We start from the raw sequence: 27,141 nt of genomic DNA, 5'->3' as shown, positions 1-27,141 counted from the left end.
TGCCACTCTACATACCACTGAAAGAATGAACAAGTGAATTAATGAAGTGAATGAATAAATGCAAAAAGAAAAATGGCTGCAGAGAGGAAGAGATGGTCAGCAGTAGTAGCCACTTCTGCCCTGTTTCCCGAGCACCTTCATCCCTGAATCTGGTCTCCCTCTAGTATTTTAAGGAGGCTGAGCTGCCCCGACTAGACTCATAGGCTTCTAAGGGTAGGGCCATGGCCCCTCTCTTTGTCCCTGCTGATCCTCAGACAGACTGAAGTGGGATGGGATAGAGCCCTGCTGTCCAAAGATGCTAGCTGTGCCCCTCAAGGAATGCCCACTTGGCATTCCTGTACCCAGGTCTTACTTCTGTGGTCTGCACACTTTGATATTAAGACATTGTTACTAATTCTCTTAGGTGCAAAGTATATTTTGTTACTGGAGACCAAACCAGGGTTGCCTTATCACTGAGCTACATCCTCAGCCCTTTTCATTTTTTATCTCGAGACAGGGTCTTGCTGAGTTGAACTTGTGATCCTCCTGCCTCTACTTCCCAAGTCACTGGGATTACAGGTATGTTCCACCATACTTGGCAGGTTCAAAATATTTTGATGATGCTTTATCTTATATTTTAGAGGTAATTTCTTAAATGGGTATGGATGAAATAATAGGCCTATATTTGCTTCCAAATGCTACTGAAGATAGGCTGGAAGTCGTCTGGATAAGCTGGCCTGGTTGTGGTCTGTGGGCTGAAAGGCGGCATGGAGCTTTAGTTAATTGGGCTCACTACTTTGTGGATGCTCCATATGCCCCCAAATAACGTTTCAACAGTGAGAACTCAGATATGGGCATCATAATCACCAACATGAGGCTTCACGAGGTCTCACGAAGCAGAGCTCACTAGCCCAGGTGTAGACGAGGGAACAGGGCTAAAGGTATCAACGACATGAGCCCCATCTGTTCCCTGGCCAGGTCCCTAACTGGAGGCACAGAGCTGCACAGAACAAGCACCTGGAAGAAGTGTCTGTGCACAGACTGAGTTAGGATCTGAGAACCCAGTCGGTAAGTGATGCATTTAGAAATCAGCCTGCTCTCTGCCTTTAAACTACTGAGAAGTTCTTTCTTTCCTCAGAGGAGGAGAGAAAAAAAGCTCACCTCTTCTCCCAGGTGCCTCACCTCTTACCTCACCCTGGCTTCCCACAGCCCTATAGGGTAAAGGGGCTGCGTCCACTGACATGGAAATGGAGCACTAGCAGCTTGCCACATGTCACAGTTAAGAATTAGCTCTGAGTCTCCCAAGCCACTGAATTCCGGTCCTCCCCACTTTTGGTGGCTAGGAGGCTGCTACTGGGAAGACCCAAGGTCCTGGGATGTCAATAGCAAGAGAGCTCTGATCCACCCCCCATAACAAAACAGAAAACCCAAACCCACTAGCTTCAGGGTGTGTCTCCTGCTTAGAGAGAGTGACAAGAGACTCAGACAGGACCCCCACCCCCATTGCCAGACACAGTGGCAGGTGGATGGATCCATCGCTTGTGGACAGCTCCTAGGGGCAGCCCTCCAAGTGCCAGAGGAAGGCGCAGTATGTGACTGCGGGTGGGGGGGCTGGAGGGGCGGGGGCAGACTGACAGCTGGCCTCTCCCCCAGGACACTGGCTGGCTCCCTGGGATGGGATATCCAGGACATCCAGGATGTGTTATAGGCCTGGGCAGGCAGCCTAGAGATCTCTGAAAACCGGTCTGGAAGGGATGTGAAATGGAAGGGTTCTGAGAGTGGCCTCAGATCTGCAGCCACCACCCTGTCCAGGGCTTGAGTCAAGGGAGGCAGACCTGCCTCAGGATCTCAATCCTCAAGGGAAGGGTCCCCAAGAACTGACAGGAGCTGCGAGGAGAGGGCATCCCAGGCAGCCTGCCCTTCCAGATGTGTGGCCATTAGGCCGCGCGGACCCGCCAGCCCTGCAGCTCGGGAGCCCCGGCGCAACCCCCACGGCCTCACTGAGACCCCGCCTTGCTCCCGCGCCCCTCGCAGCCTCCAGTCCCTCACCCCCCCCTCCCCGTAAAAGCGGTTGCGGCGAACAAAGCCGACCGAAGACGAGCCCTCACCGGCGCGCCTCTGCCTCGCCGACCCCGACCCCAAACTCCGACCCCCACCCGCCCCATCTCTGCCCCTGGATCCCGGCTCGGCTGGGAGGGGGCTCAGGACGAAACTCCAGGCCACCTCCCGAGGAGGGCGCCGGGCCGGGCTTCCCCGGTCGCGAGTGCAGAGGACCAGGGGGCGGGGACGCAATCCGTGCGCCCCTAGCCCCGCGCAGGGACGGTTTCCGGAAGGAGCCCGGACCGGAGGGACCCCAGCTCGCGGCCCGGCGCGGCGGGAGCCCGGAGCTGACCGCGGGTCTTCGGCCCCGGGCAGCGGATGGGTGAGCCGGGGGAGGGGCTGCGGCTTGCTGCGGGCCAGGAGCCGCCGGAGCTCCGGGGCTGGGTCCGCACTTACCTCCAGGACCAGCGCCCTCCGGGGGCTCCATGCGGCTAGCGGGGTCTGGGAGGGGCGCAGGCGGAGGCGGCGTCACCCGGCCCGGGCGCCCCAACAGCTGCAGCGGCGACTCGGCCCGGGATCCAGGCACAGCGCATCGGGGCAGCAGCCGGGGGGCCGCGGCGGCGGGGAGGAGCCCGCGGGGCGGGGCGCGCAGCTGCTCGGGTCCCGGGTCCCCTCCCCATCTTCCCCAGCCGGGCAGGACAGGTGCGGCCCCGCCCTTTTCCGCGCGCGCCCCCTGTCGGCCCAGGGTCCTGCAGCCCCCCTCCCCCGCAGACTTCACCCCTTTCAGACCCATCCTCTGCCGGGTGCCTGGGGCTCCTGTGCACGCACTCGGCAGCCGGCAGCCCCGGTGGCTTCCGTGCATTTGTTCACCCCCAGGTATTTATGAGGCGCCAACTACGTTCGGCGTCCGGTGGTGCTGGGGCGGTGGGGATCCAAGAAGGGGTCAAAGCAGCATTACCCTCGAGCGGGGTAAACCAGGAATTGCAGATCGTGGTTAATGCAATGAATCTACACTGAGGGTGGGTAGGGGTGAGAGCCGGGCTCGGGGGAAGGCAGGGCCTGGCTCAGTCCAGTCTCATCTCCAAATGCTGGTTCTGTACCAGGCCTGTCCACAGACCCTGGATGTGGGCAGACCCTTGAGCGCTCATAATGTACCGACCTGTTTTTGCACAGTATCTCATTACTTCTCCTAGTGATCCCAAGAAGGTGGTACCCTGAGTTTTCAGATGAAGAAACTGAGCACAGAGTGGTAGGTAGTAATGTGCCCAAGGCTGCACAACCAGGGCTAGAAAGTGAGAAGGACTCAGCGGGAACCCTTGCTCTGCAGTTCACAAAGCAAAAACAAATTAAAGAAAACTTTCATGGGGGAGGAGTAATTTGTCCCAGTGGAAAAGACATTGAAGGAAGGAATATGAAGTGACAGAGGGACTTCAGTACTGGCTCCAGGGAGGGTGGTCCAAACAGCTTCAGCCAACCAGAGTCAGATTCCAGGATGGTTCTCAGGCCAGTTTCACCGGGTAGCCAGCCCCCTTAGTACTCCGTGAAGGTCAGTTTCACAGGTTAATAGTTACTTATTTTCTTTAGCTTACAAGACAAACGAAAGTAGCTGCTATTTAAAGCCCTTTAAAGTGATTTCAGGCCCACCAGAATGTGAGCTGCTGGTGGTTCAGTTTGAACTCATGATCCTCCTTGCTCAGCCTTCCAAGCTGCTGGGATTACAGGCATGCATCACTAAGCCTGTCATCCAAAATGACTTTAAGAAAGGCAAGGTAGGGGCTGGTGTTATGGCTCAGTGGTGAAGTGTGAAGCACTGGTTTGATCCTCATCACCACATAAAAATAAATTAAGGAGCTGTGGTTGTGGCTCAGTGGTAGAGAGCTTGCCTAGCATGTGTGAGGCACTGGGTTCAATTCTCAGCACCACATATAAATAAATGAACAAAATAAAAGTCTGTCAGTGTCTAAAAAACTTTAAAAACTAATTAATTTATTAAAGGTATGGTGTCCATCTACAACTAAAAAATAAGGTAAAGCAGTATTTCTTCCAGAATCTTCTACTCCCATAGAGATATTTCTGCTTATGAGGTCTGGACATGTAACTTCTCCTGCCAATAGTATGTGGCAGATGTGACGTCAACTAACTTCTGAGCCTGGGCCATGAGAAGGATTCAGCTCTCCTGGAAGCCTGCTGTTAGAACCAGGCCACATGGCAGGCTACCTGCTTGGTTCTGGCTGTCTGTGCCACTGAGGTCCCAGCCAATAGCAACTTCAAGTGCTTTTTAAGTGAGTCCCAACCCTGCCTTTGAGCTGCCCTCCAGTGGGGCTGAGTGAGTTGTCCCCTAAGTCATTGTCAGGTTGCACATTAATGAGCAAAACAAATGAGGTCACTGTATTAACTACAGCATTTTATGCAGTTGCCTGTATGATGTCAAATTGTTATTTGATAGTGAATCCCACTTCAGGGACAAATAAATGATACAGAGGGGTTCTTGTCAAAGTCTTCCCAGCTGGTAATTGACAGGTGATGTGGCATCAGAGGCCAGTGTTTATTTTCTCTAACTCTTCCTTAAGGACATTCTCAAATACACAGGTGGGGAGAATGGCACAATGAGAACTCACCAGCCAGACCTGACAACTTCTAGTCCTCAGTCACCCCCCTCTGCTGCTGGGTTGTTTTGAAGAAAATTCTATACATTATATCATTTTCTAACTACTTCAATATTTACCTCTAAGATATAGATTCATATTATCCCAACATCCAGGCCTGCAGTCAGTTGATGCACTGGGTAGCCTGAGCTAGTTTACTTGGATCACCAAGTGGTTGTATTAGGAAGGCCCAAATGTTAGACAAAAAAGTCAGTTGGTTTGTATGTATTAACATTTGCCCTTGGACTTTTCAGGAAGCTAAAATGCCATTTGTTAGGGTTTCTAAGCTGCACAGCTTGATACTGAATCAAAGTTTTGAAGCCATACATGTGAAGAAAAGACTCTTCTAAAAATCAGAATTCAGAATTCAATATGAAAAACCCAGATGACAGTGGGCCTTGTTAGGAGTGAAGGAGTGTACACCCAGGGCTCCCTGAACTATTCGTCTTTGCCCATCCACAATGAAAATCAATCTGTCTCAACTTTCCTGATGTAACCATCCTATTCTTAACCCTTTTGTTGAAAGGAGGTATGATAATCCACTTATTTAATTCAAGGCTCCATGCCAGACTTCTAAAGCAAAAAACCAAGCATGAAGTACCTAGCGTGTTGGGTCTGTTGAGTAAGTGTTAAACAATAGTAATTACCCCACTGGGGTATCCAGCTGTAGTCTTCCCTGCCAAACCTCAGTTGGGAGACTCCTACCCCCACCCCAGCCTTGGAAAGGAGGTTCCTGTCAGGCATATAGACAGGCACAGTGGTGCTGGTTCCTTGTTGCCTAGGCTCAGTCACTGGGCCAGACCTTTTAAGACTTCAGGGCTTGCTATGAATATAGCATCAGGGCTAAGGATCTGAGTTTAGTAAGTCAATGGTCTTTCAACTGACTGTTCCTTTCCAAGAACGTTCATGGTTTGGGTGGGCAGACAGAAGCAGCTCATTGCTGTGACTCTGGTTGCCTACCAATGAGCATCACTCTCCTGGCAGATTGGGAATATCTGAGCCCACCTGTGCCTTCCTTCATTACTCATACACTGCCCTCAATACAACTTTCTAGGGGAATTAGATTCTGGAATCTTCACTTCAAAAACAGATGTGAAGGAAGATGTGCTGCAAGATCTGACATCCTCCCTGCACCCAGTCCTGGGGATTGAATCCAGGGTGCTTTACCACTGAGCTAGATTCCAGCTCTTTTTATTTTGTTTTGTTTTTGAGACTGCTTTTACTTAGTTGCTGAGGCTGTCCTCAAACTTGGGATCCTCCTGCCAAAGTCGCTGGGATGACAGATATGTGCCACTATACCAGGCTGCAAGATCACTTTTTAAAGAAGATAATAGGGTCTGGGGCTGTAGCTCAGTGGCAGAGCACTTGGCGTAGCATGTGTGAGGCACTGGGTTCAATCCTCAGCACCACATAAAAATAAATGAAGATACTATGTGTTCAACTACAACTAAATAAATATTAAAAAAAAAGAAGATGATAATGTTGAGTGCTTAGGCAAACGCAAAACAACCACTGGCGAATGAAGACAGACACCTGCTTATGACAAAGTCAGCCTTCTGGGTGACACAGGTCATCATGCGGGTGTAATAGACTGGAAATTTGCAGGCACTGGAAATTTGCTTTGGAAATTATAAAATGCTTAGCAGTATTCAGAGCAAGTGGTTAGAAAAGGAAACCAACTGCCCTGTTTTCTGCAGTGCTTGTTTGGGAGAGAACATCTACAGTGATGGGACCACCGAGGCTGCCTCTTTAGGCAGAGGTGGTTTAAAAATAATAATAATAATAGTGAGAGAGAGAGGGGTCACTTGTTTTCAAAACTTTGGAGCTCAACTTGAACTTAATTTTCTTTGGTGTTTCTGCTCCCCACTGAGGGTTTCTGGAAACCTGCGGCGCATATTCAAGCCTCTCTAGGGCAGCAGGTGGGAGGGCTCTTCCAGCCGGGCGAGGTGAGTCCCTGGAGCAGACTTTCCAGTTGGGGTACTGTCTCCGAGCCTTGGGAGGACGACTGATCCTTCTTCAGCCATTCGCCCATTGCCCAGCTCATCTTCATGGAGCACTTGCCATGTAGGCGCTGCAGTACGGAGCGAAGGACACAGTTCTCCCTCCTCGTGGAGCTAGTGGCGGGGACCAGAATCAACGAAAGGCGCTGGTTCAGGGGCGTCAGGTGGTCAGGTGTCTCGGGGACGCACAGCAACCAGCCCACTTCCGCTACTCCGGCCACCTGGAACCTTCCCCAGCGCGTTGCTAGGGACGCACTCCCGCCGGGCTGCAGGCATAGTCTCGCGAGAGTCTCCGAGATTTCGTGCGGGATCTCGCACGGTTGCCGGGAGACGGCGCAGCCTCCGCGGGGCAGGAGGGCTGGGCGGCGGGTCGCGGTGGCTCTGGTCAGCCGGCGCCATGGTGAGGCTGGCGCGTCCTGGGCCTGGGGTTGGGCGGGCCGGCCTGCGCTCGGAGACCCCGGGACGGGCCGTTCCTGGGATCGAGGACTGGATGCCCTCGTCGGTTCGGGGGAAGCCCGGGCGCGGGGGTCTGCGCCCTCGGAGCTGAGAGGCTTGGGCTCTTCGGGAGGCCGCGCTCCGTGGTGGGCTTAGAATTGCCGAGACCTCGGGCGCGGGGCGCGGGGCGTCCAGGAGACAGAACCTGGGTGTCTCCGATCCTCGGAACCCGTGGCTTCACGTCTTAGGAGTCCTGGGGCGCGCAGAGGCCCCGTGGAGGAGAGTCGGGGACCGGTACCTTAGGACCGTCCCCCACCTGGAGCCTCCGCTCCTCCCGCGCGCCCTGATAGAAGGCCGGTGCCCAGGAGTGCCAGGGCATCAGCTCGCGGCTCAGAATCTGCTCCCCTGGAGAGCCTGGTCGGAGCCAGGCCCTAGTAGGAGAAGCCATGCGGGACCTCGCTGCTGCATCAGGGTTCTCTCCCTTCTTTTCTCCTAGAACAAGACCCGCCCCTTTGTAATTTAGGAGTCGTCAGTAACCGAGTTTTTGGCAGCAGCGTGGTATCCCCTGGTGGGGAGGATGCCTCACCGTGGGAGAGCTCCAGGAGCCCCACTAAGCCCCTTCAGCTGACTGTGAACATCCCAAATGCTAACTGGTGCTGAATCTGCCTCCAAGGCTCATGACCTTCCAGGGCGGTGCCATTCCTAGAGTAGAGAGGAGTACCTTAGGAGTTAAGGTTTCTGCGTGCATCATTTGAAAACCAACTGGGAAGGGGGACCAAAGTACTTATCACGAGGTTGTGGGAATATTGGTGTTTTGTTTTTTTTTAAGAGACAAGGTCTTGCTATGTTGAGTGTTCTGCCTGCCTTGCCTCCCAAGTTGCTGGGACAACAGGCACCTGCACCACTTCATCTGGCTCTTTTTTCTAAGATTTTTATGTAAAACTGGTTATCATAACGTGAAAGCATAAACAGGAGAGCGTTGGCAGAAGGATAGGACTTGGAAAATTGTATCTGTTTAATGGCATGCATGAAATGAATGGGGGTAGAAGCTACCTCTCTCAGCCTTGTAAAAGCTATTAAAATGAAACATGACCCCATGACCAGTCCTTCTGCTGACCCCATTTACAGATCATCCATAGTGGATACCTTTTGATCAATAGTTCTTGGTTAGTGTTCCCTGAAGGAGTTTTATATTTTGAAGAAAAAAATCCTTATGTTTTTAGGATTAGTTATTGCTATGGAGTCATTTCTCCCTACATTTATTTAACAGTTTCTTTAAGGGGTGGTTACCAAGCATTCAGGCAACATGGTAACTTTTGGCAGACTGGTATTGTGGGCTTCCTTTCTGACTCAAGTAAATTTTCCATTCTCATTAGTGAAATCTGCCATATACCATGGAGTGAATGGATTTGGAACAGACTCCTCCATTCCTTTTATAAAGAGAAAATGTATTTTTCTGGAAAGGGAGATGTCTCCTTTGTGCTTATCCAAATGTGTTGACAGGGTTGTGTGTGGTTAATGGTGGGAAAACCCAGTGCAGAGTGATGTGTTCCAGTTCAGTGCTCTTGTGGGGGGTGGCGGGAGGGGTTTGAGTGAGCCTTAGGGGTAGAAGTTCCAAACAGATATTCACTTCCTCCTAAAATGCCCCATGGGAGCAGATCAGAGCTAGCCAAAAAGGGAAAGCCATTAGAGTGTCCTTTACTTACCCAATTGTCTCTTCAACCCAAGGCGCCCAAGAAGAAAGGGAGGAAAGGCAAAGCCAAAGGCACTCCGATTGTCGATGGGCTGGCTCCGGAGGACATGACCAAGGAGCAGGTGAGCAGGCCTGGGCTGTCCAGTCCTGGCTGGGGTGGATACCGCTCCAGATACCTTGGTGTGCATTTCATCACTACCCGATTCAGTCATCTCCCCTCAATCTGGATCTTCCATTTCTGTCCATAATTCCCATCAATTCTGCAGTTGCAGGTGCATTACATATTTTAAAACAGTGAAATATAGCCACATTAAGGAACTTTCTAATAGAGTAGTTGGAATTTGGAAGAAAATATTTTTCTGAAATAATAACTTTTAACTCTGTTATCTATCAGTCTTGCCCTCTTATGCATCTGATGTTCATAGAGCTATTAGTATACACATGTATGCCATTCTCCTTTATTTACCATTAAGCATCATAGCAGAAAGAAAGTTTTTGAAAGGAACATGATTTACCTAAAATCACATTTTCTCAATCTTATTAATTCTTCTTCTTTTTTTTTTTTAGAGAAAGAGAGAGAATTTTTTAATATTTATTTTTTAGTTTTCAGCAGACACAACATCTTTATTTTATTTGTATGTGGTGCTGAGGATTGAACCCAGCGCCCCGCACATGCCAGGCGAGCACACTACCGCTTGAGCCACATCCCCAGCCCCTTATTCGTCGTTTTTTGACAAACATTCGAATAAGGAGTAACAGTGTCAGGGCTTACTCTTTGTTATTGCTTGTGCTTAGTTTGGAGAGGGAGTAAAGTCTTTATAGTTTCTTTGTAGTAATTATTATTTTTTCTTTTATTGGTATATTATAGTTGTATATAAGAGTTGAGTTCATTTTGAGTTAATCATACATGTAGTAATCATTTTAAGTTACTTGTTTATTTTGATGTAAAGGGCTAGTGAACTTAATTATGTGATGACAATTTCATTTAAAAGGCTCCTGACAACTATAGAATGTGGCAAGCATGGTGGACCTGTGGCCTCTGTGTTGATGGATGATGGCCCTGTGAGCATATGACAGGGGACCTGTGTGATAGTATTAATAAACCTTACTTTCTTTTTTTTTAATATTTATTTTTTAGTTTTTTCGGTGGACACAACATCTTTGTTTGTATATGGTGCTGAGGATCGAACCTGGGCTGCACGCATGCCAGGCGAGAGCGCTACCGCTTGAGCCACATCCCCAGCTCCTTACTTTCTTTTGATAGTTTTAAGATTGAAAAATAAAGAGTCATGTGAGCTGAAGTGGTGATATGTGCTGTATTTTAAGTGCAAGGAAACCATTGGCAGTTTAAGCAGAGGTGTGGTGGGATCAAGTTGTGTTTTAGAAGGATCAGTGGGGTGATGGGTGGAGAGTGGATTGAATGTTGTATTGCCCCGTGTCTAAGTTGTTTCTTGTACCTGTGTATGCCCCTCCCTGTAGAAGTGGAACTTTGATGTAGCCTGGTCCTAACTGGATGGTCTGCAGAGAGCGGGCTGGCCATGTCTACTGAACACTTGAGCACAGAAGCCTGCAGGGTCAAGCAGGAGGGTAGAGACCGGGGTGATCTGGAGAATTGGGCCCTCCCCTGGCAGAGAGCACCCACAGTCACTTCACTGGGTGGTTTCCTTGAGGCATTAGACTTCATTGCTCTTTGTTTCCTGATTTTTCAAGAGAAGCTTGAAATTGGATATTTACAAGAAATCTAAATATTGAGTGATGGCAAAATCTGGCACCATGTGAGCCCAACAGAGCAGATTGGTTTCGGCTGTTTGAGTGACACCAATGGACTGTGACGGAAGACCTTGTTTTTTTGCTGAGTCAGAATCTGTGATGCCTTACTTCCTCATGGGGTCCCAGACTCCTGCCCCGTGTCGTCACCTCAGAGGCCCCTGGTTGGCTCTCTTGAAGTAAGAAATGTGCTTTCCCTGTGTTTTGGGAGAGAAAAAAAATGTACAATAAGTAGCCTGGGGTTGTGCTCAAAGATAACCAGTTCTCAAGAGAAATGAGATCCCAAGAAAGCTGTAAGCCTGACCCGCTTTTCTCCTTAACCTATTTGCTGATTTGTGATTGGCTCTGGGCCAAAACCTGTTGAGTGTTAGAAATCTACTGGTTTTGTGTATTTCTGCTTAATACTGTATCTTTAACGGTGAAGTTTTTTCATTTTCTAGACATGTTTACATGCTGCTATATTATTTTCATATGTATTTTTTGCCATATGAGATTTCTTCTACTTGATTTACTCTGATTTTCCAATTATTTTTCTGTGTAAAATTGTCCTATCTCATTTTCTTTTTAATATTTTTGTAGTTCTAATAATGGCAAGGCTAATATCTTTGAGCAAAAAGCTTTTATGTTTCTTTTCAGAAATTTCTTTAGTGTAAATTCCCAGGAACTGCTGTAAAAATAGAATTATTCTGTGAATACTGACCAAATTTGAGAAACCTTTGCCATGTACCGGATGCACCCTGTCCTGATAGCCCCCAACATCATGGTTCAGCTTTTACTGTTAGTGCTTATTATTTTGGTAAGCGGCCCCTCCCTCTTTCTTCCTTGCCCTTCTTCATCCACCTGCCTCTGCTGTGGGTGTGTGCCTGGTCAGGTGGAAGAGCATGTCAACCGGATCCGCGAGGAGCTGGACCGCGAGCGGGAAGAGCGCAACTACTTCCAGCTGGAGCGCGATAAGATCCACACATTCTGGGAGATCACACGGAGGCAACTGGAGGAGAAGAAGGCTGAGCTTCGAAACAAAGACCGGGAGATGGAGGAAGCTGAGGAGAGGCACCAGGTGGAGATCAAGGTGAGTAAGGCTGGCCTGCCTGTGCCCATTGGGCTCACCTGCAGCAACAGAGCAGCTGAACCAGGTGGTGGGGCGGGGACTTTTCCCCTTGGCTTTGGGGAACCTGAAGGTGTTTTTTCCTAAAAGAGCTTCACTTGAAGGGAAAGAAGCTTCCTCCCTTCAGGGCAGGAGAGGCTCTACAGAGCCTGTGCTTGAATCCCAGCCTCCATGGTGGGGAAGGTTGGCCTCCTTGCAGTTGGTGCTCCCTCTGAGCCCCCTGTGAGCTGGCAGGTGTCTCACCCACTGGCTGTGGTGGTGTCCTGTCCTGTGCCTCAGAGCACGAGTGAGCAGATGCCTCCCCCGTCCCACAGGTGTACAAGCAGAAGGTGAAGCACCTGCTGTATGAGCACCAGAACAACCTGACAGAGATGAAAGCTGAGGGCACTGTGGTCATGAAGCTGGCTCAGAAGGAGCACCGCTCGCAAGAGGGTGCTCTGCGCAAGGACATGAGGACATTGAAGGTGGAGTTGAAGGAGCAGGAACTGGCCAATGAGGTGGTGGTGAAGAACCTGAGGCTGGTAGGTATGAGGAGTGGGCACCAGAGTGAAAAAGAATGCAGCCCAACAAACCGTCTTTCAGGGCTGAGTGCAGATTGCTGTCTTCAGCCCAGTCAACAGGTTGTCTTCTCCAAAGGAAAATCAGCTCAGGATCTAATCCTAGTACTGCTAATCTCTGACACACAGGGAACAGTATTGGCTGCTTTAGAGAACCAACCCTTATATGCCTGGGATCCAGTGACTGGGGAGACTGAGGTAGGAGGATCTCAAGTTCAAGGCCAATCTGGGCAACTTACTGAGACCCTCAAAAGTACATGAATAAATAAAAAGGACTGGGGATGTACATTAACAGTAGAGCATTCCTGGTTGCAATCTCCAGTCTGCAAAAAAAAAGAAAAGAAAAAGAAAAGTCAACATGTAAGATATCCTGGGCAGCAGTTCTTCAGTAACTGCTGGCCTTTGACTCTTGGGATTTCCAGGTAGAGACTGAAATTCATTTGCTGAGTGTCCATTAGGTGTCAGGCCCTGATCACGATCTCTGTCAGAATGCCTTCCCAAGTGGGGCTAAGTGTTCAGGAAAGAGAGAGAGAAGACAGAATAAATGTGCCAAGTGCATACAGCAAAGCTGATAGGGGTGAGCATTATAGGAAGAGCAAAGTGGGGTGAGTGCAGGGAGCTAGAGTTGCAGGGAGGCTGCAGTTTTTATAAGAGTTCTAGCATTACCTCATTGAGAAGGTATCATTTGGGTAAAGGCTGGAAGGAGTTAGAAGTCTGGGCTGGGGGAATTCCACCCTAGAGAAGGGATGGGCCAGAGGGAAGATCCAGAGACTAGAGGAGCAAGGAGTAGAAAGGCTGGAGGGATGATCAGAGCTTGTTAGCCTGGAAAGCCCTGGTGAGGATGGGGGCTTTGGTACAGGTCAGTAGGGAGTCCTCTGAGAATCGGGGAGAGGAAGGATGTGTCTGACTTTAGTTTTCAGAAGTTCTTCTGTGTGCTGGGTAGCAGGGCCTTCTCAACACATCTGCCTCATGCTGGGAGCAGCCCAGCTTCCACTGCAGGATGTAGCTCAGTGGCAGTGCAGGCTGCAGCAAACCCCGGGGTGCTGAGGGCCTCCAGAATTGCATGGTCTTTCCTGAGAACCACAGAGTGGCTGGTTTCAGATCAAGTCAGTGGTATGAGGCTGTGAGCTTAACCTGAAGTGTGGGTATGTGTTACATGTTCAGAATGCTCCTTCATGTAAAAATACTGCCTTAAAAATAATTTAAGTTTGTAATTAAAAATTGTACTATATAATGAATTGTTTTTAAAGAATATTTATTTATGGGCTGGGGATGTGGCTAAAGCAGTAGCGCACTCGCCTGGCATGAGTGCGGCCCGGGTTCAGTCCTCAGCACCATATACCAACAAAGATGTTGTGTCCGCCAAAAACTAAAAAAAAAAAAAAAAAAAAAAAATATTAAAAATTCTCTCTCTCTCTCTCTCTTTTTAAAAAAAAAAAAGATGCTTTAGAATATTTATTTATTTATTTCAATACTAGTAATTGAATCCAGGGATGCTGTACCATTAAACTACATCCCAGACTTTTTTAAAGATTTTTTTTCTTTCAAGACAGGGTCTCACTAAGTTGCTCAGGATAGTCTTGAACTTGTGATTGTCCTACCATAACCTCCTGAGTCACTGGGATTATAGGTGTGTGCCTCTGTGCCTGTCATAATAATTGTTTATGAACATAATTTTTGAATGTTGCTCTGAGCAACAGTGAGGTGGGTTTGCAGGAGCTATTTGAGGCTCCTGGAAGCAGCTGTAGCTCTGTGTAGAAGTGGCTGTTCTCCAGCCTATGGGAAGGCACCAGGAGGAAACCAAGCTGTCCAGTACTCAGATCTGTTATATCTTCCAGGCTCAGAGGTGATCTTGCTCAGGGAGATGACTTATGAAATGTGGAGATTACCAAAACCATGTTATTCTGGGCAGATTCCATGAACTTAGAGGGGAGGGGAACCCAGCAACCAGTAGCATAAGCAGCATGGGGTTTACTGAGCTGAACTTTTCTTAGGGGGGAGGAACAGGGTTGGCCTGAAGGGTATGCACCCCTCTCTGCTTCACTGTCTAGTAACTTGCTATTCTTCACCTGGCAGAAACATGCTGAGGAGATCACCAAGATGCGGAATGACTTTGAGAGGCAAGTTCGAGGTCAGTTCCTAATATGCACATTGGTAAGATGGTGTCAGAGACCTACCTTCATCAGAAAGTAATTTGCCTCCAGAGCTTGTTAATTCAGAGCATGATAAGCAGATTAAAATAGCCCTCCCCCCCCACACACAGGGAGAGAATGGACCCACTCAGAATCCCAGAACAACTATTTCTGTGTGAGTTTGGGAGGCTGTGGATACCTCACACTTCCCCACTCCTGTCTAAAATCAGTAGTTAACAGCAGGCACGAGTTATTCAGTCTTGTGGGCAGCATTTTTCAAATAGTCTTCTGACCGAGAAGCCTCAGATTTCAGAAGTCCAGCCCTGTAGTCTGTGGCTAGCTGTTGAATGCCCATTGGGGTCAGCTGACAGTGTTGGGAGCCCCAGTGCAGGCGTTGATATGCCCGTTGTCATTGGAAAAGGAGGGCCAGCAGTGGCCCTTGCGCTGAGTGTGTCCCCTTGAGCCTTAGCAGGAAAAGCTCACCTAAGCCCTTCCTGTTCTTTGGCAGAGCTTGTTTGCACAACCTTTGTTCTGACCATCATGGCAGTTCTGGGGCCCTATTTCCAGGTTTCATCTATTCTTGTAGCCACACGGCACTTTTTTTTCCTTTGCTAAGCTGCTGTATGTGCTGCTTCCTTTCAGAAATTGAGGCCAAGTATGATAAAAAGATGAAGGTGCTAAGGGATGAGCTTGACCTGCGGAGAAAGACTGAGATCCACGAGGTGGAGGAGAGGAAGAACGGCCAGATCAACACACTGATGCGGCGTCACGAGGAGGCCTTCACTGACATCAAGAACTACTACAACGATATCACGCTCAACAACCTGGCCCTCATCAACTCCCTCAAGGTGCTCACCTGGGTTGGGCCCGTAGACACTCTCTGCCTGTCCTTGTTGTGGGCTGCAGACTCCAGCTCTCACAGTCCCCTGGACCCAACACCCCTTTCTGTAAATGCACTGGACAGAGCCCCTCTGCTACCCTCAATTGAAATATGTAAGTAATGTAACTTATCTCCACCCATAATTGAGAATAAGCAGGCCAGGTGTGGTGGTGCATGCCTATAATCTTAGCTACTTGCGAGACTGAGGCAGGAAGATCACAAGTTTGAGGCCAGCTTGGACAATTTAGCAAGATCCTGTATCAAAATAAAAAATAAAAAGAGCTGGGGATGTAGTGCAGTGGTGGAGCACCCCTGGGTTCAATCGCCAGCACCACAAATAAACAAACAAAATTCCAGTTTCCCTAACTGCTGTGAAGCAGTAACAGGGTATCCTGACACATTAACACCCAGGCACCATGGCATGGCTGCAGTGTGGCCAGAGTGGGCGGTTGTCATGGTCCCTCAGATGCTGGCAGTGGCAGGGTTTCCATGGTGAAGAGCAGTCCTGGTGGATCCTGAACAAAGTGCAGGCTCTCATTTTGTATGGAAGCTGCATTCCTAGAAAATTCAGAATAAGTTTAGGCTTTGCAAAATACAGTTTATACACAAAGCAAGCCTAAGTCCCCAGCGTATGTGAGGCTGGAAGGACATGTGTGGTCAGGAGAGCACCCAGTCTATGCTCCACAGGCTGAGCCCCTCCTGCACCTGCACCTGAGCCCATAGGAGCAGATGGAGGACATGCGGAAGAAGGAAGAACACCTGGAGAGGGAAATGGCAGAGGTGTCTATGCAGAACAGGCGTCTGGCAGACCCTCTGCAAAAGGCACGGGAGGAGATGAACGAGATGCAGAGGAAGCTTGGGAAGTATGAGAGGGACAAGCAGATCCTGGTGGTGAGTTCCCTGCTGAGTTCCTCCCTCCTTGGCACATGCATTCCTGGCCTCAGGAAAGTGGGCACATCTGGGGGCATCTCCTGAGGGTGGGAAGGAAAAGGGAGGCTGGACTCTTTACTTCCATTGAGGGTGCTAAGGGGGATGAGGCCCTAGTCTTCCACTATCCTACCAGCCAGCCTAGGTGGGGCCCGGCTGTTGGAAGTTTTCCAGCCAATTGTTCCTGGAGATTATTTCTGGCCTTGCTGTCTTCCAGAAGCTTGTGGTACATGGATACTTGTGAATCTGAATGCTTTCTGTCCCACTCCCTGTATTCTCTCTAGAGCACAACAGCACGTTTGAAGGTTACTGAGAAAGAGCTGAAAGACCTGCAGTGGGAGCATGAGGTGCTGGAGCAGCGGTTCATCAAGGTTGGTGAGGCTTGAGGCCCTGGCTGTCTCTGGGACTGGGAGCTGGAGATTCTCTTGCCTGCTTCTCAGTCCACTCAGCTTTTATGAGTCAAAAGACTGTGGTGGTGTTGGTGTGTGACACTTGTCTGCAACTCTGGAGGCGGCTGAAACAGGTTCAGGTTAGCCTGGGCAGCTTAGTGAGACTGTGTAAGAATAAAAATAAGAAGGGCTGGGGGTGTAGCTCAATCATCTCCAGCACCACAGAATACAAAAAGAAAAACAAAAAGCCATCCTGGCATTGTACAAGGCCTGGGACCTCAAGGGGAGTGCCTCCCTGTCCCTTCAGAAGCTGACTTTGCAGTACATGGAGGAGGCCTGGCCCAGGCAGCAGCTGTTTCCCACTGCATGAGTGTGTTTCTGAGCATTAGCCTGTTACACGCTGGGATCCTGAGGGTAAGTGAAGCAGCTGCTCAGTGCTGTCCCCATAAGAGCTGATGGTTCTGTGAGCCACCTTCCAGGCTTCTTCCTGCATCCGTTAGCATAGATGTGGCTCCGTGGTTTACAAAGTGGGAGCATGTCAACAGCAACCTGCATTTTAATCTCACGGTTTGTCCAGGCTGCACACACACAGCAGCCTCGTTCTTTGTGACAGCTGCATCTGCTAGTTTATAGTTCCCCTTGAGGAGTTGTTCTTTGTTTCCAGTCCTTTGTTCTTACTTCATTGTTGTTGCAATTACCCTTTCCATTTCATTCTGCGCTGTGTGATCAGTCCTTGCAGTGGAGTGCTGGGTCAGAGGGGTCTGTGCTAGAATGCTGATGAGTCACTAAGAGGGCTGCTCTGGGTGATGCTCCTGACAGCACTGCCTGAGGGCCACTTCCTGCTCCTTCCTGCCTACTCTAGAGCTGATGAACTTCCTCCTTTGCTCATAGGATTGGGCAGACACTTCTCATGGATAGTGCAGGTCTGCTGTCTCTTGCAATGTTACTTCCTGCCTCTGTGGTTTGAACGTCTGGCCAAGGATCACCCTGCATCACAGGACCCTTATGCTGAGTCTGTGGCTCACATGGCTGAGCATTTCATCATAAGCCATAGTCACTAGAGAGTTCACAGATGCAGACCAATAATGAATTGGCCCCATCTCCCCATAGCAGGCCTCTCAGGAGCCTTGCATCTGTGTCAGGTCTTAGTTCACCTTCAGAGGTGCTGAGGGTTTCACAGGGTGTGGATCACTGGGCTCTGCCATTGGCAGCCAATGACCTGCACAGACAGTCCCTTGACCCCTAGGCTTGTCTGAGTCCTGCTATTCCCTTCTTCCTTCCTGTGAATTTGGTGGCCAGCATTAATGGGAGGTACAGAGCAAAAACATGTCTGGGTTGCATCCTGTTCTCTGCTGCATCTTGCACATGAATATGGCTCATGATGTGTGCCAGTCAGTGTCTCAGAGAACCAGGAATTCATATTTGTTGGCAAAATCTAGAGACTAATGATCCACAGGTTTCTGACAAGGAATTGAATATAGGCAGATCCATGGGACTCGGCACAGTAGTTGGGGAGGATATGGTACTCTCTGCTTGGAAGGCTGTAGGGTATGCTGCTATGTGGAAAGTTGCAATGATGTAGCATGATCCTCCTTTACTAACAGTGATGAGAACATTCTGAAAGGAGTCATACCAAATGATCACAGTAGTGGCCTCTGGGCATTGGGGTTAAACAAGTGTTTACTGGGGCTGGGGTTGTGGCTTAGCGGTAGAACGCTCACCTAGCATGTGCGAGGCCCTGGGTTCGATCCTTAGCACCATATAATAATAAATAAATAAAATGAAGGTCCATTAATAACTAAAAAATAGGGGCTGGGGATGTGGCTCAAGCGGTAGCGCGCTCGCCTAGCATGCGTGCGGCCCGGGTTCAATCCTCAGCAGCACCACATACCAACAAAGATGTTGTGTCCACCGAGAACTAAGAAAATAAATAAATGTTAAAATTCTCTCTCTCTCTCTCTCTCTGTCCCCCCTCTCTCTCACTGTCTCAAAAAAAAAAAAGTGCTGGCAATGTGGCTCAGTGGTTAAGTAACCTTAGGTTCAATTCCTGGTACCAAAAAAAAAAAAAGAAATAGAAGGGGAGAAGAGACATTTTTACTTATTGGTTGACAGACTGCTGCTGCAAGGCTTGCTTTAGACCTGCCTTGTAGGACATATTGATGGCAAGGAATCAATATGTCAATATGTAGGAAACTCTAAGGGCTCTCCTGCAAATATTGCCTGTTTGCAGAGGGACAGGCTCTCACATGGGGGCAATCAGGGGTACATCTCCTCTTAGCACACCCCACTACTGCTGCTGCTTCTGCCTCCTCCTCCTTCCTCTTCCCTCTCTTCCCCCTCCTTCCCCCTTTTTTTTTTTTTTGCAGACCTAGGGATTGAACTCAGGGTGCTCTACCACTGAGGCACATCCCTAACACTTTTTATTTTTATATTTTGAGACAGAGTCCTGTTAAGCTGCTGAGGCTGGCCTCAAATTTGTGAACCTCCTGCCTCAGCCTCTGGTTACAGTTGTGCACCACTGTGCCCAGCCCCATTGCTTCTTGAGGGGGTTCATGCTGCTATTTCTCTCTTGCATTCCTCTGTGTAGATAGTTGCATACCTTTAACTCTGCACAGAAGATGGGGTTTCAGGCAGTGGATGGCACATAGACCATGTATTCTAGGTGTGGTCACCAGTATAAGTGACCTTTTGTAGTAACAGTGTGCTCCACAAAGGGGCAGGGTAGGAGGTGGCTTCTCCCCAGTGAGATGTCCCAGTGGGGGACTTTGCTGCTCACCCCAGTCTCCTCCTTGCAGGTACAGCAAGAGCGGGATGAGCTCTACCGGAAGTTCACTGCAGCCATCCAGGAGGTGCAGCAGAAGACAGGCTTCAAGAACCTGGTGCTGGAACGCAAGCTGCAGACACTGAATGCTGCCATGGAGAAGAGGGAGGTGCAGTTCAACGAGGTGCTGGCGGCCTCCAACCTGGACCCTGCAGCATTGACACTCGTGTCCCGCAAACTGGAGGTAGGCCCAGGGGCTCCGGGGGCAGGGCTGGTGGCTGCCCCAACTCTTACCTACAGTGGGCAGCCTAGTCTCCTGTGGTGGGACCCTTTGGTCCTGTGCTGTGCCTCCTGAGCCAGAGGCGACCACGGGGAGGGGGGCAGGTTTCCTGCAGGCGTCTGTGCCTCAGGCCTGCCTGGGCCTGCAGTTTCCTTTGAGGGGTTTTGCTTGTGTTGCTGTTGGGTCTTGCTTGACCCTCCTTAACCTCGTGGTACCTCATAACTCTGAGCCTTGCCATTCCAGTTCTCCTGTGGCTCATCATGAGGAGATTCTAGAAACAGAAAAGCTGCTCTGGGAATCTGCAGGACTGAGTCCCTCAGTCACTTGCCAGTGGACTCAGAGACAGGCCTGGGGACAGCCTGGGAGTGGAAAAGCCATGCTCAGCACCCATGCGACTGTACTATAGGCAGCTCTTCTACGATGGCTCATCACAGTTTAAAACTCTAGGCCCAAAGAATTAGCTTTGTGTCTAGGTACCTCATCTCTATTTACGACACTCCATCCTGGTTTGCTTCACTGCCCGTCTCCCCTCCCATCCTGACCTGAGGCTGCATGCAGTACTAGGCCTCACACTGAGCACCCCAGGCTGCCTAGGGAGCAGGAGACCCAGAACACCCAGGGTTTGTTGGAAACCCAGGACTAAGGGCAACTGCGGGCTGTCAGCTGTCAGTGTAGGGTTGGTCAGGAACCACAACTCTGTTCTGGGCACAGAGGCCTGATCACAGAGAGCCCCCTCTGCCTCAGCTGGGGAATGCATGGCCAGAGATAGCAGATAATGTCAGTGCAAGACAAGGAACAGAGATCCAAGAGCTACTAAAGACCAGCTCCACAGGACTTATCCTGATTTAGGAGGGGCTGGGAGGGTCCAAGGTGACAGGCTGTTTCTGGACAGGGAGACCAAGTGTTTACAGGAGAGCAGCAGGGCCCTGGTTGTACCTGTGGGACCAGGTTACTGGGATAGGCCGGATCTTGGGCCTGGGGTGGTGTAGCAACACAGGAGGGGAGGGGCCATGTTGGGACTGGCAATAACCTGTCTCTGGGATTGGAGGCTCACCTGCAACATGGGTAGGTGTGAGAAGTGAAGTCCTGCTGTTTGGACACAGAAGAGGGACAGTTCCACCTCTGTGGACAGGTAAGCCTGAGATGGCAATGATAAGAATCAGTCCTGTCCACCACAATCAGGTGAATACTAACTAACTGTGGGTTTCAGTTGGTACTAAATGTGGGTTGGCTCTTGTTTTCTCTGGTTATTCTTATCCCAATTTATAGGCAGGTAGCCTGGCAGTGAAGTGCAGCCGTGCCCATAGGGTCCCTCTCAAGAGAGGCGAGAGAGGGTTGGGGGCTTCTCGGAGCCAGGCCCAACTCTCAGTCTGGCACCTTACAGCACTCCTCAGGTGGGAGCATCCCAAGGGGCGTGGGCCCTGCAGATCTGGGCCCATTACTTTTAAAAGTTACACAGACTACTCTTTCTGTTTAAAAATTGGATAATAATGCCACATGATTCAAGAAGTGTAAAAGTGTAAGTTTTTTTGTTTAGTGCCAGGCTGTTGCAAAGTGAGATCTCTGCTGTCCCTGGTAGCCCATGTTATTCCTTACCATCAAGACAGTTTCTCCATGGGGTGTGGATGGCACAGAACATACTCTGGTTCTCCCCTTCTTCCCATTCTGTTTTCTCTCAACCCTTGGGGACCTTCTCCTCCGATACACCCTTTTCTAGATGCATACATATATTGAGCCAGGACTTTATTCCCTGAGCTTGGGACCCCCAAGGGAGCTCCCAGACCATCATCCACCTCCTTCACCTTGGCCAAAAGACCTGTCCCAAATTCACCTCTGCCTCTGTCCTCAGGATGTTCTGGAGTCAAAGAATAGTACCATCAAGGACCTGCAGTATGAGCTGGCCCGAGTCTGTAAGGTATGCACCTGCCTCCCTGCCTCCTCCCTTGGCTATGGCCTGGCATCTGGCTTCAGCCTGTAGACAGTGTGACTGTTGACCATCTCTGAGGACCCATCCATTTCCCATTCACATGTCATTTGATGAGGCTGGTGGACCATCCCCATGTGAGGAGCAGACACGGCACGAGGTATCTGTACCTGCCTAGGACTGAGCTGACTGCTCTGTCTGCAGAGGAATTCACCAAGAGCAGCTGCCCCACCAGTGCAACTCAGTTACACCCTTAACTCCGAGGGGTGGATATCACTTCTTGGTTCTGTTGTTTGGGGACATGTCCAGATGTTTCTGTCATCCTGTTTCTTTGAGACCCCTGGGTGCAGGCACTGTCCCCAGTTCCCAGGTTCCATGGCACCCACATGATCCTGGCTTCCTGACCCTCCCAGCCCCTTGCCTGCTTTTTCTGCACATGCTGGTATTTGTCTGTGCAGAGCTAGGGCCATTTGCTGTGAACCTCAAGGGTCTACACCCCAGTTCTCCCTAGAGCCTGTCTTTGCCCACACTGGAGTCATTTCTGAGCCATTGTGAGGACAGCTGCCCTTTTGAGCATTTGCGGAGTCAGGCCAGGCCTGAAGCATTTCACACACATCAATTCATTGAGCTTTTACAACCACCCAGTGAAATATGAACCCTTCTAAAAATGTGCGTTTTCTGCAGTTGGAAAAAGGGACCTCTGGCAGAAGGGACCTCTGGCATGGTGGCTGTGTTAGGCCCCCCAGCACTGTCTCCCAGGCCTTGTCTCTTGGGACAGATCAGGGGTGACCAGGACTCTTCTCCAGGCAGGCCCTGGCCCTGGTGAAGATGCAGAGTTTCTAGGAGATGCCGGTGCTATGCCCATGGGAGCAGAGAATAGAGGCCATTGACAAGGGTAGGAGGGAACAGTGGCCCCCGCTGAGACATGCTTGCTGAGGAGCTGGGGGCACACTCAGGCCACAGTTCTGCTGAGTTCCTCCCTTTGCCTCAGCATACCTTCACGTGTTAAGCCCCAGGCAACACATGCAGCTGTGTTAGCACGGAGCTGGCCTAAAGTGACCACTAACAGATACTGGCCCTGACCTCTATGGAGTAGGGCTCAGCTCTGGGTGGGTCAACTCCTTGTTCCTCCCTGACACTGCCTTGTTCCCACAGGCTCATAATGACCTCCTGCGCACATACGAGGCAAAGCTGCTGGCTTTTGGAATCCCTCTGGACAATGTGGGCTTCAAGCCTCTGGAGACAGCGGTGATTGGGCAGACGCTGGGTCAGGGCCCTGCAGGACTTGTGGGTACCCCAACCTAGCTACATGCTTGGGGCTGCAGCCCACAGAACTGATTAGGGACACTCCCTAGGTGACCCCCTCTTTCCAGGCAGTAAGTTTTTAAATTTTAGATTATCATCAGTGAATGAAAAATTTTCCACATTTCCTTTGTGTCCTCTTGCTGGGCTCTGTAGGGGAGAACCACCTGCAGGAGAATCTCCTTCCCTGGGGCACGTCCAGCTTGTGCCACACCACACCTGAGTCCTCCAACTTCAGCAGCACTTTCTCTGACAGCCCCCTTGTTCACCTGGGGGCCAAGGTGGCAGAGATCTAGCATCCATAAATTGCTCCTGTCCCAAAGATGGGAGCAGTTCTGCAGATGCAGCACTGTCATTAGAGACCTGAATGAGTCACAGCTGCCCACTGGAAGTAGCTCTGCAGATGTAGCACTGATTTTATTGACCCAAGTCACAGCTGCCCATTGAGAAACTCCAGAGGGGGGCCAGAACCTCCCCAAGGAAGTGGGTGACCACTGAGTGTGGCTGGGCAGGCAGCCCAGCCAGAGCAAGGATAGGTAAATAGCTCCTCTAGCCAGGCTGGGCTCTAGCTCCCTCTGTAGGTGGTGTAGGACCACGGGCTCAGCAGCAGAGGCACATGGAACTTCTGGGTCTCCTTTGTGATGGTGAAGACAACCTGAGAGAAGCAGTGAAGGCACCAGAAGACAGTGAGGGACCACAACCCGGGAGCCACCTGACCCCATGACTCCCTGGGAAAGCAGCCTGAATGGTGGGGCAGGGTCAGCGGGAGCCCAGTGGTGGACTGCAACCTCCCTGAGGGCTGAGGATGGGCAGAAATCCTCCTCTGGGCATGCTGGATGTGGAAAAGGCCAGATGATCGGGGTGGGGGGAGCAGTCGGAGAAGGCCCAGGAGTTGGAGTGGAGCAGATGAGAACTGTCTATGGAGAGGAGATGAGTCACCCCCAGCTCATGGATGGGCATGTCAACACGGAGTCTCATGACGCCCGAGGTCCTAGGGTCCCCTTTCTTGTGGGAGCTCAAAGCAGGCAAGCTCAGGTGCCTGCCACCTCCCTGAGAGAGGTGGGACCAGTCTGTCCTTGAGGCCTGGCCGAAGACCTGGCCTGCAGGTCAGTGAGTCAGGGTCTCCACCCTTTCTGTCCCCCATGGTACTCACCTCTATGTATGGATAGAAGCTCTCCTGCCCCCTCTCCTTCCAGTAGCCCTGGGTTTCGAAGGACAGCTTATAGGTGCCAGGCTTCATCTGGCCTGGCCTCAGGAGCCCAGGGCAGCGGCCGTCCAGGTCTGTGTAGCTGGGGAGAGGATGGGCTGCTGAGATGAGATGCAGAGCCAGCTTCCCTCAGCCCTCCTGGGTCTGACCCCCGTGGGGGTCAGACACTCCACAGCCTGACTCAGACGTGGCTGAGCAGGTAGTGGGGCAACTGAAGGGACACTGCTACACTGCCTATTTAGAAAACCAACACAGAAGCAAAAAGGGAAAAATTCTTCCATAGTCTACCACTTTGTATTTGACATATTTTTCTAGATTTTTTTCTATGTTTATATGTTTGTTTACAAGTTTTTTTTTAAAATGCACCATAGATTATGATTCATGATGTTTTCTGTGTTTTAATATAATTTACTGATCATGGCTTCTGGGTCAATAACAATACATCTATGTGGTGGCCTGTTTCCAACGGGATGGAAGGTCCATGTTAAGTGGGCTGATCTCTCATGGAGTGTTTTGAAGGCCTGCAGTTTTGCCTTATCACCTCTAATGCCCCCACATTCTTCATACCAGCTGGACCTAAAGAGTGTCCCACAGTGTTTAGGAAGGGAACTGCATGTCTGGTGTGCATGGTTCCCTCTAACCCTGCAGTGGCTCCTGGCCAGAGCAGCACTGTGCTCACTCATGGTGGGCCTGGGTCCCTCACGCCCCAGCTTCTGTGAAGAGCTTAGCAGGGAAGCAACAACCGCACCCTAGACCCTGAACCTTTGGGTCTACCTTCCCTGGGCTCCCCACTCCTGCCACAAGACATGCCTGCCTTCCTCAAGACGGAGGGTCATGGGGATGAACCTGCTCACAAGGCCAGCTCCAGGGCCACAACTCTGCCAAACTGGGTTTGCAGCACCTGAGACTGGAAGCCCCCACGCCCCCACCCAGCAGAGTGTGTGTGTAGTCCAGGCTGAGGATCACAGGCCTAGCTTGGAAGCCTTTTACCTCATCCTGCCTCCATCTTCCCACCTGTAAAAGGGTATTATGGTTCCTGTCCAGAGGAGGTATGGAGAATAAAAGGAGCAGAAATTAAGTGCTATGCCACCTCAGGCCATGGACTTGGTGGAGAGACCTAGTGCTCCCACCCCAGCAGGCCTCAGCAAACTTGAGTCCCAGGACACTCACACCTGCTAGGATGGCCCTGATCCCACGTGAGGAACTGAGGCTCAGAGTCAGTAGGGAGGGTCCAGGCTGGGAACCCGTGTGCCTCTAAGGCTGAGGGGCTGGTGGGGGCTGGTGGGCAGCAGTCAGCTCTGTCTTCCAGCCCCTAGTGTCTGCACTCCTTGGCTGGGTGGGACTCAGCAAGGGCTGGTGCTGGGGGAGCAGGAGCTCTGCGTTTCCACCCAGCCCCAGGGCCTGTCTCATACCTTTTCTTCAGTTCTGTCCACTGCTGGCTGAGGTCCTCAAGCCGAGACAAGTGGAGGCGCAGGCCGCGGGCTGGGAGCCCAGACGCAGTATCTAGCACGTGTGTGGTCAGGGGGCTGCTCTCAGGCTCCATGCCAGTGCCTTGGATCACAGGAGGGGCAGGGTGAGCTCCTGAGGGCCTGTGCACTGGGTCCCCAGCCCTGCATCTGCACTTCTGAGAGGAGGGTGAACAGCCCCACTGCCCTGAGGGCAGGCCGAGTGCAAGGGTCACTGGAACTGCTGAATTGCAGGACGATTTGCCAGGTGGCAAACAAACTAACCTTGTGGATCCCCACTGTCTCCTTCCCCCAGCCATAGTTCCAGCTCACAGATGGCCTTGTTCTCTCGGAACCCAGCTTCACTTTTGGTTCGCAGGTCCCTTGGAGTTTAGCCCCCCAGGCAGATGAGGGAACAAATCCTGAGGGTACAGGCCTGCCCCTTACCTCAGGCGAGTCCAGGTGTACAGCTGGAGGGCAGCTGCTGCGAAGCTGTGCTGCGGCAGCTCACTATCTCTGGACTGTGGGATGCCCGTGCGGCCCTAGTGGGAGGTGGCCACCACAGGCCCCTCGGGTTAGCCCAGCCTGTGTGGCCACCCCTGGGCGAGCCGCTCCTCGTCCTGCCGGCGTCTCCCTAGCTGGCGCGGTCCACGCACACTGTCCCCAGGAGCTGCCCAGCCGCCTTCAGGGGCTCAGGGCTTCCTGGGGGCGGTGGAACGCCTCCGGGGCAGGGACTCGTGGGGCTGGGGCTGCGGACGTGGGGCGGGGCTTGGGGGCGGGGCGGGGCGGTGGGTGCTGGAGCGCGGTGGAGTGGGGCGGTGTGCGCAGATCCCGTGTCCCCAGGACGTCCAGACTCAGGCACAGTTGTGATGGAATCCCTCTGCCAGCCCCGTGAGGTGTCTGACAGGCCACCTGACCTTGCCTCAGTTTCCTCATCTGTAAAACGGGAGCAGTAGGACTCGGGAGGTGATGGAGAGGGTGCCCTTGGACAAGGAGAAGCTCCTTGCACCCCTGCTCCCTCACCTTCCGGTGCAAAGGACATGTGTGTGCAGCCATGAGTGCTGTGAGGCTGTCTTTCGTAGCGTCACGGTTATATAACATACGAATCGTGAACATAGCATACACCACGTAAAAAGAAAGGGCATTCTATTTTTAAAATCTGTATGTTCTATATTAAAACCACCATGCCGGCTGCTGGTTGTCTTGCTCTGGCAGAGGGCAACTTTTTTTTTCTCTGTGCCAAGTTGCGATTCTAATTATGCAACCGTGATGGAGGTTGTTTGTAGGTGAGGAATCCGGGCCCTTCAGGGTGAGGCTGGGGGTGTTGGGTGGAAATCCTCTGGAGGTGAGGAGGAAGGTTTACTCAAGGTCTAAACGCACCCTCTCGGGCCACCTTTAGCTCCTGCCTGTTGTGGCAAGTGCTGGTGGGTTCCAGAGACAGAAGCAACCCTCCTGGCCCCACGGGGACCAATTGCATAAGAAGTCTCTCAGGCACCAGCATGCTCTGCAGCGTTTTGGAGGAACTAGGCCGGTTTGTAAAGCAGGCACCATCTCCTGGAAGCAGGTAGTGACAAGTCTGTCAAGCGGGAGGGAAGGCTGTAAGTTACGTCCTCCCTGTTTGCAAAGATCCGCTCACCTGGCCCTCAAGCACCTCGCTGTCCAAAGGAAGGACA

At 51.2% G+C, this 27,141-nt stretch overlaps 2 protein-coding genes and 1 long non-coding RNA gene across 6 annotated transcripts; 2 read left to right on the top strand and 1 right to left on the bottom strand.

Moving 5' to 3' along the window:
* Window positions 1-6: 6 nt before the first annotated feature.
* On the top strand, window positions 7-1,411 carry LOC144370839 (uncharacterized). The gene is made up of 2 exons (XR_013430844.1): window positions 7-558; window positions 958-1,411. It is a non-coding gene; the product is annotated as an uncharacterized LOC144370839 (long non-coding RNA).
* Window positions 1,412-6,922: 5,511 nt separating this feature from the next.
* LOC101960318 (dynein regulatory complex subunit 4) lies at window positions 6,923-22,940 on the top strand. 2 transcript variants are annotated; one of them, XM_005335403.5, is made up of 11 exons: window positions 6,924-7,064; window positions 8,828-8,914; window positions 11,431-11,628; window positions 11,979-12,185; window positions 14,298-14,352; window positions 14,996-15,201; window positions 15,957-16,124; window positions 16,445-16,531; window positions 19,345-19,554; window positions 21,440-21,505; window positions 22,670-22,940. In XM_005335403.5, exons 1-11 carry the CDS (start codon window positions 7,062-7,064, stop codon window positions 22,817-22,819), a joined length of 1,437 nt encoding a protein of 478 aa, XP_005335460.3. In that variant the 5' UTR covers window positions 6,924-7,061; the 3' UTR covers window positions 22,820-22,940. The 2 variants fall into 2 exon arrangements, with proteins under 2 accessions (XP_077888369.1, XP_005335460.3); XM_078032243.1 differs by lacking the exon at window positions 15,957-16,124 and having other exon boundaries at window positions 6,923-7,064.
* LOC101960605 (5-hydroxyisourate hydrolase) lies at window positions 13,460-26,238 on the bottom strand. Of its 3 annotated transcripts, XR_013430843.1 has the most exons (5): window positions 25,916-26,238; window positions 25,436-25,574; window positions 23,970-24,105; window positions 19,326-23,733; window positions 15,399-15,791 (listed from the first exon to the last, which is right to left on the bottom strand). XR_013430843.1 is itself a non-coding variant. In XM_078032244.1 (3 exons), the coding sequence occupies exons 1-3, from the start codon at window positions 25,564-25,566 to the stop codon at window positions 13,543-13,545; spliced, it is 315 nt and encodes a 104-aa protein (XP_077888370.1). In that variant the 5' UTR covers window positions 25,567-25,686; the 3' UTR covers window positions 13,460-13,542. The 3 variants fall into 3 exon arrangements, 2 of the variants coding, with proteins under 2 accessions (XP_077888370.1, XP_005335461.1); XM_078032244.1 differs by lacking the exons at window positions 15,399-15,791; window positions 19,326-23,733; window positions 25,916-26,238 and adding an exon at window positions 13,460-13,590 and having other exon boundaries at window positions 25,436-25,686; XM_005335404.5 differs by lacking the exons at window positions 15,399-15,791; window positions 25,916-26,238 and having other exon boundaries at window positions 23,209-23,471; window positions 25,436-25,679.
* Window positions 26,239-27,141: the final 903 nt, after the last annotated feature.

This window comes from Ictidomys tridecemlineatus, chromosome 15, assembly GCF_052094955.1.
Source record: "Ictidomys tridecemlineatus isolate mIctTri1 chromosome 15, mIctTri1.hap1, whole genome shotgun sequence".
NCBI lineage: Eukaryota > Metazoa > Chordata > Mammalia > Rodentia > Sciuridae > Ictidomys > Ictidomys tridecemlineatus.
The sequence above is the reverse complement of the archived record's forward strand: the minus strand, read 5'-3'. Positions and strand labels throughout refer to the sequence as shown.